At 60.5% G+C, this 14,094-nt stretch overlaps 1 protein-coding gene across 1 annotated transcript in view; it reads right to left on the reverse strand.

Annotated features, from left to right (window-relative positions):
- Positions 1-14,094, reverse strand: part of LOC142466640 (receptor-type tyrosine-protein phosphatase T-like) — a 174,524-nt gene that overhangs the window by 73,698 nt on the left and 86,732 nt on the right. Inside the window, 5 exon segments of the mRNA XM_075571887.1 lie at positions 1,901-1,931; positions 1,933-2,195; positions 9,540-9,705; positions 9,707-9,715; positions 11,081-11,196. Coding sequence (XP_075428002.1) covers positions 1,901-1,931; positions 1,933-2,195; positions 9,540-9,705; positions 9,707-9,715; positions 11,081-11,196 — 585 coding nt within the window.

A 14,094-nucleotide genomic window follows, 5' to 3' on the forward strand; every position in this document is an offset into this window, starting at 1 on the left:
TGTGAGAAGAGAGAGGAGGGAGAAGAGAGAGGGGAGACAGAGGAGGGAGAGCAGAGAGGATATAAAGGAGAGAGGAGAGAGAGGAGGGAGAGGGGAGGAAAAGAGAGGGAGACGAGAGAGGAGAGAAGCAGTGAGGAGAGGTAAAGGAGAGAGGAGAGAGAGAAGGAGAGAGCAGAGGGGGAGTGAGGAGGGAGATATGAGAGGAGAGAGAGGAGAAAGGAGAGAGAGGAGAAAGGAGGTAGGGGGGGAGGGAGTGGGGAGAGGGATAGAAGGGAGAGAGTAGAGAGGGAGAGAGTGGAGAGGGAGATAGTGGAGAGAGAGAGAGTGGGGGGGGGGAGGAGAGAGAGAGTGGGGGGGAGGAGAGAGAGAGTGGAGAGGGGGGGGGAGGAGAGAGAGAGTGGGGGGGGGGAGGAGAGAGAGAGTGGGGGGGGGGAGGAGAGAGAGGTGGGGGGGGGAGGAGAGAGTGGGGGGGGGAGGAAGAGAGAGTGGGGGGGGGGAGGAGAGAGAGTGGGGGGGGGGAGGAGAGAGAGTGGGGGGGGGAGGAGAGAGAGTGGGGGGGGGGAGGAGAGAGAGTGGGGGGGGGGAGGAGAGAGAGTGGGGGGGGGAGGAGAGAGAGTGGGGGGGGGGAGGAGAGAGAGTGGGGGGGGGGAGGAGAGAGAGTGGGGGGGGGGAGGAGAGAGAGTGGGGGGGGAGGAGAGAGAGAGTGGGGGGGGGAGGACGAGAGAGGGGAGAGAGTGGGGGGGAGGAGGAGAGAGAGTGGGGGGGGGGGAGGAGAGAGAGTGGGGAGGAGGAGGAGAGAGAGAGTGGGGGGAGGGAGGGAGAGAGAGAGTGGGGGGGGGAGGAGAGAGAGAGTGGGGGGGGAGGAGAGAGAGTGGGGGTAGAGAGAGTGGGGGGGGAGGAGAGAGAGAGTGGGGGGGGGAGGAGAGAGAGAGTGGGGGGGGAGGAGAGAGAGAGTGGGGGGGGGAGGAGAGAGAGAGTGGGGGGGGGAGGAGAGAGAGAGTGGGGGGAGGAGGAGAGAGAGAGGGAGGGGCTCACTCTGAGTGCAGCACTTACAGTAAGTGCAGAGCAGCCACCTCCCACCCCAAATACTGACAGTGCCCCCCCCTGTCTCTCACCCCCCCCCCCACCCCCCGTCACTCCTGAAGAGGCACGTCCAGCCCAACCATACACGGCTGATTATTACCCCAAATATACAGGGAGGGCGAGCCCCGGGAATGACACCCACTTTATTCCGGAGAAACCCCTGAACCCGCAGCCAGAGGGCGGCACCACGGGGCGTCAGTTACCCTTAACCGTTTCACTGCCGGACAGGAAAGACACGCATGGATAAGGAACAAGACGCGCTGTATAATGGTGCTGAGTATCTAAACACTGGTAACGAACACGGCGCGCTGTATACTGATGCTGAGTATCTATAAACCGATAATTATCATTCTGCGCTGTATAATGATGCTGAGTATCTATACACTGATAATGAACACGTCGCACTGTATAACGATGCTGAGTATCTATACACTGATAATGAACACGCCGCACTGTATAACGATGCTGAGTATCTCTATACACTGATAATGAACACGCTGCGCTGTATAATGATACTAAGAATCCCTATACACTGATAATGAACACGCCGCGCTGTATAATGATGCTGAGTATCTACACACTGAATGATCACGCCGCGCTGTATAATGATGCTGAGTATCTACGCACTGAATGATCACGCCGTGCTGTATATTGATGCTGAGTAGCTACACACTGAATGATCACGCCGCGCTGTATAATGATGCTGAGTATCTACACACTGAATGATCACGCCGCGCTGTACAATGATACCGAGTATCTATACCCGGATAATGAACACGCCGTAATAGCGACGCCGCGTATCTCCGTGGCCTCCTACCGGCGCACTTGGTCCTGGTGGTGAGCGGGGGGTCCCGGAGGCCCCGTGCCCCCCTCCCCCGGGCGGGTGAGGAGGACGCGGATCTCGTACTCCACGTCGGGATCCAGGTGCCACAGCTTGTACGTGGCGGCGTCCATGACGTGCGTCTCCGCCCCAGCTCCGGACGTGGTGCGGTACTCCACCTCCTTCAGCGTGATCGGACCGTCCCCGATGATGGAGTTGGCGTTGGGTTTGATCCACAGGTAGGTGGCCCCCACGGCCAGCAGTTCGGGGGGCGCGATGGGGGTGGGGGGCTCTGCAAAGGGCAGGGAGAAGAGGGCGTGAAGTATGCACCGGTCTCTAAGGACGACACAAACATGCCGCGCTGTATAATGATGCAGAGTATCTACACACTGATAATGAACACGCTGCGCTGTATAATGATGCTGAGTATCTACACACTGATAATGAACACGCTGCGCTGTATAATGATGCAGAGTATCTATACACTGATAATGATCAAGTCGCGCTGTATAACGGTGAGGAGTATCTCCGCGCTGTATAATGACGCTGAGCACTGCCATACACTGATAATGCACACGCCGCGCTGTATAACGGTGAGGAGTATCTCCTCGCTGTATAATGACGCTGAGCACTGCCATACACTGATAATGCACACGCCACGCTGTATAACGGTGGTGAGTATCTCCGCGCTGTATAATGATGCTGAGCACTGCCACACACTGATAATGCACACGCCGCGCTGTATAACGGTGGGGAGTATCTCCTCGCTGTATAATGACGCTGAGCACTGCCATACACTGATAATGCACACGCCGCGCTGTATAACGGTGGAGAGTATCTCCGCGCTGTATAATGATGCTGAGCACTGCCATACACTGATAATGCACACACCGCGCTGTATAACGGTGGGGAGTATCTCCGCGCTGTATAATGATGCTGAGCACTGCCACACACTGATAATGCACACGCCGCGCTGTATAACGGTGGGGAGTATCTCCTCGCTGTATAATGACGCTGAGCACTGCCATACACTGATAATGCACACGCCGCGCTGTATAACGGTGAGGAGTATCTCCTCGCTGTATAATGACGCTGAGCACTGCCACACACTGATAATGCACACGCCGCGCTGTATAACGGTGAGGAGTATCTCCTCGCTGTATAATGACGCTGAGCACTGCCACACACTGATAATGCACACGCCGCGCTGTATAACGGTGGGGAGTATCTCCGCGCTGTATAATGATGCTGAGCACTGCCATACACTGATAATCCACACGCCGCGCTGTATAACGGTGGGGAGTATCTCCGCGCTGTATAATGATACTGAGCACTGCCATACACTGATAATGCACACGCCGCGCTGTATAACGGTGAGGAGTATCTCCGCGCTGTATAATGATGCTGAGCACTGCCATACACTGATAATGATCAAGCCGCGCTGTATAACGGTGAGGAGTATCTCCGCGCTGTATAATGATGCTGAGCACTGCCATACACTGATAATGCACACGCCACGCTGTATAACGGTGGTGAGTATCTCCTCGCTGTATATAATGATGCTGAGCACTGCCATACACTGATAATGCACACGCCGCGCTGTATAACGGTGGGGAGTATCTCCGCGCTGTATAATGATGCTGAGCACTGCCATACACTGATAATGCACACGCCGCGCTGTATAACGGTGGGGAGTATCTCCGCGCTGTATAATGATGCTGAGCACTGCCATACACTTCCTGCCCCTGATAAATAAAATATAACATTTTTATTAGTGATTTTCTCTCCGGATCTCGCTGCGCGTCTCCAGAATAATACCTGGGTAATTATCTCCGCGCAGGAATAAAACGGATCAATAATTGATAGTACAGAGCTGTACCTGAGCCCAGAATACTTATACAGTCACGCCGGGTGGGGGGCTGACCTATAGTCCTGGGTACAGGACGGTGACACGGTGACAGGGAGCACGTGGGACAATGCCAGAGAAAGTCACTGTGAGAGAGAACCGAGGGGACAGTGACAGGGGGGCAGAGACAGGGGGGCAGAGAGAAGGGGGCAGAGAGAGGGGACAGTGACAGGGGGGCAGAGACAGGGGGGCAGAGAGAAGGGGGCAGAGAGAGGGGACAGTGACAGGGGGGCAGAGAGAGGGGACAGAGACAGGAGAACAGAGAGAGGGGACAGTGACAGGGGGCAGAGAGAGGGGACAGAGACGGGGGGGGGGCAGAGAGAGGTGACAGTGACAGGAGGACAGAGAGAAGGGACAGTGACAGGAGAACAGAGAGAGGGGACAGTGACAGGGGCAGAGAGAGGGGGACAGAGACGGGGGGGGCAGAGAGAGGGGACAGGGGACAGCAACAGGAGGACACAAAGAGGGGACAGGGCAGCAGAGACAGGGGACAGGGGGGGAAGAGACAGGGGACAGAGACAGGGGACAGAGACAGGGGGGCAGAGAGAAGGGACAGAGACAGGGCACAGCAACAGGAGGACACAGAGAGGGGACAGGGACAGAGATAGGGGGACAGTGACAGGAGGACAGAGAGAGGGAACAGTGACAGGAGGACAGAGAGAGGTGACAGGAGGACACAGAGAGGGGACAGTGACAGGAGGACAGAGAGAGGGAACAGTGACAGGAGGACAGAGAGAGGTGACAGGAGGACACAGAGAGGGGACAGTGACAGGAGGACAGAGAGAGGGGACAGTGACAGGAGGACAGAGAGAGGGGACAGAGAGAGGGGACAGTGACAGGAGGACAGAGAGAGGGGACAGTGACAGGAGGACAGAGAGAGGGAACAGTGACAGGGAGGACAGAGAGAGGGGACAGTGACAGGAGGACAGAGAGAGGGGACAGTGACAGGAGGACAGAGAGAGGGGACAGCGACAGGAGGACAGAGAGAGGGGACAGTGACAGGAGGATAGAGAGAGGGGACAGTGACAGGAGGACAGAGAAAGAGGGGACAGTGACAGGAGGACAGAGAGAGGGGACAGTGACAGGAGGACAGAGAGAGGGGACAGAGAGAGGGGACAGTGACAGGAGGACACAGAGAGGGGACAGTGACAGGAGGACAGAGAGAGGGAACAGTGACAGGAGGACAGAGAGAGGTGACAGGGAGGACACAGAGAGGGGACAGTGACAGGAGGACAGAGAGAGGGGACAGTGACAGGAGGACAGAGAGAGGGGACAGAGAGAGGGGGACAGTGACAGGAGGACAGAGAGAGGGGACAGTGACAGGAGGACAGAGAAAGGGAACAGTGACAGGAGGACAGAGAGAGGGGACAGTGACAGGAGGACAGAGAGAGGGGACAGTGACAGGAGGACAGAGAGAGGGGACAGCGACAGGAGGACAGAGAGAGGGGACAGTGACAGGAGGATAGAGAGAGGGGACAGTGACAGGAGGAGCAGAGAAAGGGGACAGTGACAGGAGGACAGAGAGAGGGGACAGTGACAGGAGGACAGAGAGAGGGGACAGTGACAGAAGGACAGAGAGAGGGGACAGGAGGACACAGAGAGGGGACAGTGACAGGAGGACACAGAGAGGGGACAGGGACAGAGATAGGGGGACAGTGACAGGAGGGACACAGAGAGGGGACAGTGACAGGAGGACAGAGAGAGGGAACAGTGACAGGAGGACAGAGAGAGGTGACAGGAGGACACAGAGAGGGGACAGTGACAGGAGGACAGAGAGAGGGGACAGTGACAGGAGGACAGAGAGAGGGGACAGAGAGAGGGGACAGTGACAGGAGGACAGAGAGAGGGGACAGTGACAGGAGGACAGAGAGAGGGAAACAGTGACAGGAGGACAGAGAGAGGGGACAGGGACAGAGATAGGGGGACAGTGACAGGAGGACACAGAGAGGGGACAGTGACAGGAGGACAGAGAGAGGGAACAGTGACAGGAGGACAGAGAGAGGTGACAGGAGGACACAGAGAGGGGGACAGTGACAGGAGGACAGAGAGAGGGGACAGTGACAGGAGGACAGAGAGAGGGGACAGAGAGAGGGGACAGTGACAGGAGGACAGAGAGAGGGGACAGTGACAGGAGGACAGAGAGAGGGAACAGTGACAGGGAGGACAGAGAGAGGGGACAGTGACAGGAGGACAGAGAGAGGGGACAGTGACAGGAGGACAGAGAGAGGGGACAGCGACAGGAGGACAGAGAGAGGGGACAGTGACAGGAGGATAGAGAAAGGGGACAGTGACAGGAGGACAGAGAAAGGGGACAGTGACAGGAGGACAGAGAGAGGGGACAGTGACAGGAGGACAGAGAGAGGGGACAGTGACAGAAGGACAGAGAGAGGGGACGGTGACAGGAGGACAGAGAGAAGGGACAAAGACAGGGGGACAGAGAGAGGGGACAGTGACAGGAGGACAGAGAGAGGGGACAGTGACAGGAGGACAGAGAGAGGGGACAGTGACAGGAGGACAGAGAGAGGGGACAGCGACAGGAGGACAGAGAGAGGGGACAGTGACAGGAGGATAGAGAGAGGGGACAGTGACAGGAGGACAGAGAAAGGGGACAGTGACAGGAGGACAGAGAGAGGGGGACAGTGACAGGAGGACAGAGAGAGGGGACAGTGACAGAAGGACAGAGAGAGGGGACAGTGACAGGAGGACAGAGAGAGGGGACAGTGACAGGAGGACAGAGAGAAGGGACAGTGACATGAAGACAGAGAGAGGGGACAGTGACAGGAGGACAGAGAGAGGGGACAGTGACAGGAGGACAGAGAGCAGAGAGGGGGGACAGTGACAGGAGGACAGAGAGAGGGGACAGTGACAGGAGGACAGAGCAGAGAGGGGGGACAGTGACAGGAGGACAGAGAGGGGACAGTGACAGGAGGACAGAGAGAGGGGATAGGAGGACAGAGAGAGGGGACAGTGACAGGAGGACAGAGAGAGGTGACAGGAGGACAGAGAGAGGGGACGGTGATAGGAGGACGGAGAGGGGACAGTGACAGGAGGACAGAGAGAGGGGACAGTGACAGGAGGACAGAGAGAGGGGACAGTGACAGGAGGACAGAGAGAGGGGACAGTGACAGGAGGACAGAGAGAGGGGACAGTGACAGGAGGACAGAGAGAAGGACAGTGACAGGAGGACAGAGAGAGGGGACAGTGACAGGAGGACAGAGAGAGGGGACGGTGACAGGAGGACAGAGAGAAGGGACAAAGACAGGAGGACAGAGAGAGGGGACAGAGAGAGGGGACACGGCCGGGATTGGGGACAGTGACACAGAGACAGAGAGAGGGGACAGTGATAGAAGAACAGAGAGAGGGGACAGTGATAGGAGGACAGAGAGAGGGGGACAGAGAGAGGGGACAGTGACACAGCGACAGAGAGAGGGGACAGTGATAGAAGAACAGAGAGAGGGGACAGTTATAGGAGGACAGAGAGAGGGGACAGTGACACAGAGACAGAGAGAGGGGACAGTGATAGGAGGACAGAGAGAGGGGACAGTGATAGGAGGACAGAGAGAGGGGACACGGGCCAGGATTGGGGACAGTGATAGGAGGACAGAGAGGGGTCAGTGACAGGGACAGAGAGAGGGGACAGGGACAGAGAGAGGGGACACGGGTTGGGATTGGGGGCAGTGATAGGAGGACAGAGAGGGGATAGAGATGGAAGGGCAGAGATTGGGGACTGGCAGAGGACGGTGATACTGTCACAGTGATCAACAGAGAAAAGACAGTTATGTGGGGGTCTCGGGTAAGCCCGTCAGACCCTGAGCCCCTCTGGCCCCTAACGGGTTGATATATTTTGGGGTGACAACTCCCTGATGTTTATACAGAGCTATTTTGGGATCGACAGTGTCCCCCCCGCTCCCCATATCCTGCGCTCTCCCCGTGTTTGCTGATGGGAGACGCATGGAAGGAGGGGGGGGGGGGGGGGGGGTGACACACTGTGTGTTTGCTGCTCACTGTCCTGATTAGTGCGCCGTGCTGAGTGACACACGCCTGCCTGTCCCCCAGCTGTGTCCCCAGGGGCATGTTCACAGATCCGCTCCCTGTCTCTCCCCTGCAAGGGTTCGTGGGGAGCTGCAGAGACCGGGGGGAGGGGGGGGGGGAAGGGGGCTGTGACATCCGCGGGGGTGTCACTGTGGGACAGATGAGCCCGCACAGCTGGAGAGGGACATTACCTCCTCTGTAACCTCTGCGCTATGAGCAGCAGCTCTCCCTCCTCCATTGTGTGTTTTATACTCTGTACAATGCAGCCGCAAAATATTCTGCCAAGAAGCTCCTCCCCTAACCTCTCCCTATAACTGCTCCCCTAACTGCTCCCTATAACTCCTCCCCTAACCTCTCCCTATAACTGCTCCCCTAACTGCTCCCTATAACTCCTCCCTATAACTGCTCCCCTAACTGCTCCTATAACTCCTCCCTAACCTCTCCTATAACTGCTCCCCTAACTGCTCCCTATAACTCCTCCCCTAACCTCTCCCTATAACTGCTCCCTAACTGCTCCCTATAACTCCTCCCTATAACTGCTCCCTAACTGCTCCCTATAACTCCTCCCTAACCTCTCCCTATAACTGCTCCCCTAACTGCTCCCTATAACTCCTCCCCTAACCTCTCCCTATAACTGCTCCCCTAACTGCTCCCTATAACTCCTCCCCTAACCTCTCACTATAACTGCTCCCCTAACCTCTCCCTATAACTGCTCCCTATAACTGCTCCCCTAACTGCTCCCTATAACTCCTCCCCTAACCTCTCCCTATAACTCCTCCCCTAACTGCTTCCTACAACTCCTCCCCTAACCTCTCCCTATAACTGCTCCCCTAACCTCTCCTATAACTGCTCCCCTAACTGCTCCCTATAACTCCTCCCCTAACTTCTCCCTATAACTGCTCCCCTAACTGCTCCCTATAACTGCTCCCCTAACTGCTCCCTATAACTCCTCCCCTAACCTCTCCCTATAACTCCTCCCCTAACCTCTCCCTATAACTGCTCCCCTAACTGCTCCCTATAACTGCTCCCCTAACTGCTCCCTATAACTCCTCCCCTAACCTCTCCCTATAACTGCTCCCCTAACTGCTCCCTATAACTGCTCCCCTAACTGCTCCCTATAACTCCTCCCCTAACCTCTCCCTATAACTGCTCCCCTAACCTCTCCCTATAACTCCTCCCCTAACTGCTCCCTACAACTCCTCCCCTAACTGCTCCCTATAACTCCTGACCCTAACTGCTCCCTATAACTCCTCCCGAACTGCTCCCTACAACTCCTCCCCTAACTGCTCCCTACAACTCCTCCCCTAACTGCTCCCTATAACTCCTCCCCTAACTGCTCCCTATAACTCCTCCCCTAACTGCTCCCTATAACTCCTCCCCTCACTGCTCTCTACAACTCCTCCCCTCACTGCTCCCTATAACTCCTCCCCTAACTGCTCCCTATAACTCCTCCCCTAACTGCTCCCTATAACTCCTGACCCTAACTGCTCCCTACAACTCCTCTCTATAACTCCTCCTATAACTCCTCCCCTAACTGCTCCCTACAACTCCTCCCCTAACTGCTCCTATAACTCCTCCCCTAACTGCTCCTATAACTCCAAGGCAAATGCAGGGTCACGCGCGGTGGCACTGGCAGGGTAAAGGGGGGGGGGCACAGGCGGGTGGGGGGGTTACAGCAGGGTGCGAGTCTCCTCTCACCTTTCACGATGAGCTCTGCGTAGTTAGAGACCCCGGAGCCCACCGCAGAGCGCAGAACACACCGGTATTTGCTGATGCTGCGCTGAGAGGTGTCACCAACGCTGACGGTGGCGGAGAAACGCCGGTGATTCACCACGCGGGTCACCATGAGAGCCGTGTCGCGCCCCGTTCCACTGCTACCAAGGGACGCAGACATCAGCATCCAATCACAGCACTGCATTGTCGCTGTCACTTCTCTTTGTCCCCTCTCTCCGTCACTGTCCCCCTCTCTCCGTCACTGTCCCCTCTCTCCGTCACTGTCCCCTCTCTCCGTCACTGTCCCCTCTCTCCGTCACTGTCCCCTCTCTCCGTCACTGTCCCCTCTCTCCGTCACTGTCCCCTCTCTCCGTCACTGTCTCTTCTCTCCGTCACTGTCCCCTCTCTCCGTCACTGTCCCCTCTCTCCGTCACTGTCCCCTCTCTCCGTCACTGTCCCCTCTCTCCGTCACTGTCCCCCTCTCTCCGTCACTGTCTCTTCTCTCCATCACTGTCTCTTCTCTCCGTCACTGTCACCTCTCTCCGTCACTGTCCCCTCTCTCCGTCACTGTCCCCTCTGTCTCTTCTCTCCGTCACTGTCCCCTCTCTCTGTCACTGTTCCCTCTGTCTCTTCTCTCCGTCACTGTCCCCTCTCTCCGTCACTGTCCCCTCTCTCCGTCACTGTCCCCTCTGTCTCTTCTCTCCGTCACTGTCCCCTCTCTCTGTCACTGTTCCCTCTGTCTCTTCTCTCCGTCACTGTCCCCTCTCTCTGTCACTGTTCCCTCTGTCTCTTTTCTCCGTCACTGTCTCTTCTCTCCATCACGGTCTCTTCTCTCCGTCACTGTCACCTCTCTCCGTCACTGTCCCCTCTGTCTCTTCTTTCCGTCACTGTCCACTCTCTCCATCACTGTCCCCCTCTCCCCGTCACTGGCCCCTCTCCCCGTCACTGTCCCCTCTCTCCGTCACTGTCCCCTCTCTCCGTCACTGTCCCCTCTCTCCGTCACTGTCCCCTCTCTCCGTCACTGTCCCCTCTCTCCGTCACTGTCCCCTCTCTCCGTCACTGTCTCTTCTCTCCGTCACTGTCCCCTCTCTCCGTCACTGTCCCCTCTCTCTCCGTCACTGTCCTCTCTCTCCGTCACTGTCCCCTCTCTCCGTCACTGTCCCCTCTCTCCGTCACTGTCCCCCTCTCTCCCGTCACTGTCTCCTCTCCCCGTCACTGACCCCTCTCCCCATCACTGCCCCCTCTCCCCGTCATTGCCCCCTCTCCCCGTCACTGTCCCCCTCTCCCCGTCACTGTCCCCCGCTCTCCCCGTCACTGGCCCCTCTCCCGCATCACTGCCCCCTCTCCCCGTCCACTGCCCCCTCTCCCCGTCACTGTCCCTTCTCTCTGTAACAGTCACCACTGCCTTCTCTCTGTCACTGTCCCCCTCGTTCCCTTCTCTCAGTCTACTTCAGTCTCTGTCCCTCTCCCACTGACACCCCTCTGGGAGGTAGCAACTCTCCCTCTGCCCCAATGTCGCCTCCTACCTGCAGCCAGAGCTTGTCGTGTTGGGACCACTTGCCCCCCGCGATGCACTGAAAGGTGGCGTTCTGCCCCACATTAACCTCCACGTTCTGTAAGCGCAAGAAATGGGGAGCGTTCCCTGGGGACAGAGAAGGTGTCATTAGTGCGGCCGGGGGAGCGGGACATTAGTGCGGCCGGGGGGAGCGGGACATTAGTGCGGCCGCCTCCGGGGTGGGAGCAGGACATTAGTGCGGCCGCCTCCGGGGTGGGAGCGGGACATTAGCGCGGCCGCCTCCGGGGTGGGAGCCTAACATTAGCGCGGCCGCCTCCGGGGTGGGAGCGGGACATTAGTGCGGCCGCCTCCGGGGTGGGAGCCTGACATTAGCGCGGCCGCCTCCGGGGTGGGAGCGGGACATTAGTGCGGCCGCCTCCGGGGTGGGAGCGGGACATTAGTGCGGCCGCCTCCGGGGTGGGAGCCTGACATTAGTGCGGCCGCCTCCGGGGTGGGAGCCTGACATTAGTGCGGCCGCCTCCGGGGTGGGAGCGGGACATTAGCACGGCCGCCTCCGGGGTGGGAGCGGGACATTAGCACGGCCGCCTCCGGGGTGGGAGCCTGACATTAGTGCGGCTGCCTCCGGGGTGGGAGCGGGACATTAGCGCGGCCGCCTCCGGGGTGGGAGCGGGACATTAGCGCGGCCGCCTCCGGGGTGGGAGCGGGACATTAGTGCGGCCGCCTCCGGGGTGGGAGCGGGACATTAGCGCGGCCGCCTCCGGGTGGGAGCCAGACATTAGTGCGGCCGCCTCCGGGGTGGGAGCCTGACAGCGTGGCCACCTCCGGGGTGGGAGCGGGACATTAGCGCGGCCGCCTCCGGGGTGAGAGCCTGACAGCGTGGCCACCTCCGGGGTGGGAGCGGGACATTAGCGCGGCCGCCTCCGGGGTGAGAGCCTGACAGCGTGGCCGCCTCCGGGGTGGGAGCGGGACATTAGTGCGGCCGCCTCCGGGGTGGGAGCGGGATATTAGTGCGGCCGCCTCCGGGGTGGGAGCGGCACATTAGTGCGGCCGCCTCCAGGGTGGGAGCGGGACATTAGTGCGGCCGCCTCCGGGGTGGGAGCCTAACATTAGCGCGGCCGCCTCCGGGGTGGGAGCGGGACATTAGTGCGGCCGCCTCCGGGGTGGGAGCCTGACATTAGCGTGGCCGCCTCCGGGGTGGGAGCGGGACATTAGTGCGGCCGCCTCCGGGGTGGGAGCCTGACATTAGTGCGGCCGCCTCAGGGGTGGGAGCCTGACATTAGTGCGGCCGCCTCCGGGGTGGGAGCGGGACATTAGTGCGGCTGCCTCCGGGGTGGGAGCGGGACATTAGCGCGGCCGCCTCCGGGGTGGGAACGGGACATTAGCGCGGCCGCCTCCGGGGTGGGAGCGGGACATTAGTGCGGCTGCCTCCGGGGTGGGAGCGGGACATTAGCGCGGCCGCCTCCGGGGTGGGAGCGGGACATTAGTGCGGCTGCCTCCGGGGTGGGAGCGGGACATTAGTGCGGCTGCCTCCGGGTTGGGAGCGGGACATTAGTGCGGCCGCCTCCGGGGTGGGAGCGGGACATTAGCGCGGCCGCCTCCGGGGTGGGAGCCAGACATTAGTGCGGCCGCCTCCGGGGTCGGAGCCTGACAGCGTGGCCACCTCCGGGGTGGGAGCGGGACATTAGCGCGGCCGCCTCCGGGGTGGGAGCCTGACAGCGTGGCCGCCTCCGGGGTGGGAGCCTGACATTAGTGCGGCCGCCTCCGGGGTGGGAGCGGGACATTAGTGCGGCCGCCTCCGGGGTGGGAGCGGGACATTAGTGCGGCCACCTCCGGGGTGAGAGCGGGACATTAGTGCGGCCGCCTCCGGGGTGGGAGCCTGACATTAGTGCGGCCGCCTCCGGGGTGGGAGCGGGACATTAGTGCGGCCGCCTCCGGGGTGGGAGCGGGACATTAGTGCGGCCGCATCCGGGGTGGGAGCAGGACATTAGCGCGGCCGCCTCCGGGGTGGGAGCGGGACATTAGTGCGGCCGCCTCCGGGGTGGGAGCCTGACATTAGTGCGGCCGCCTCCGGGGTGGGAGCCTGACATTAGTGCGGCCGCCTCCGGGGTGGGAGCGGGACATTAGTGCGGCCGCCTCCGGGGTGGGAGCGGGACATTAGTGCGGCCGCCTCCGGGGTGGGAGCGGGACATTAGTGCGGCCACCTCCGGGGTGGGAGCGGGACATTAGCACGGCCGCCTCTGGGGTGGGAGCGGGACATTAGTGCGGCCGCCTCCGGGGTGGGAGCCTGACATTAGTGCGGCCGCCTCCGGGGTGGGAGCGGGACATTAGCGCGGCCGCCTCCGGGGTGGGAGCGGGACATTAGTGCGGCCGCCTCCGGGGTGGGAGCGGAACATTAGTGCGGCCGCCTCTGGGGTGGGAGCCGGGACATTAGCGCGGCCGTCTCCGGGGTGAGAGCGGGACATTAGTGCGGCCGCCTCCGGGGTGGGAGCCTGACATTAGCGCGGCCGCCTCCGGGGTGGGAGCGGGACATTAGTGCGGCCGCCTCCGGGGTGGGAGCGGGACATTAGCGCGGCCGCCTCCGGGGTGGGAGCGGGACATTACTGCGGCCGCCTCCGGGGTGGAAGCGGGACATTAGTGAGGCCGCCTCCGGGGTGGGAGCGGGACATTAGCGCGGCCGCCTCCGGGGTGGGAGCGGGACATTAGCGCGGCCGCCTCCGGGGTGGGAGCGGGACATTAGTGCGGCCGCCTCCGGGGTGGGAGCGGGACATTAGCGCGGCCGCCTCCGGGGTGGGAGCGGGACATTAGCGCGGCCGCCTCCGGGGTGGGAGCGGGACATTAGCGCGGCCGCCTCCGGGGTGGGAGCGGGACATTAGTGCGGCCGCCTCCGGGGTGGGAGCGGGACATTAGCGCGGCCGCCTCCGGGGTGGGAGCGGGACATTAGCGCGGCCGCCTCCGGGGTGGGAGCGGGACATTAGTGCGGCCGCCTCCGGGGTGGGAGCGGGACATTAGTGCGGCCGCCTCCGG

Source organism: Ascaphus truei, chromosome 15 (assembly GCF_040206685.1).
Source record: "Ascaphus truei isolate aAscTru1 chromosome 15, aAscTru1.hap1, whole genome shotgun sequence".
In the NCBI taxonomy this organism is placed as follows: Eukaryota; Metazoa; Chordata; class Amphibia; order Anura; family Ascaphidae; genus Ascaphus; species Ascaphus truei.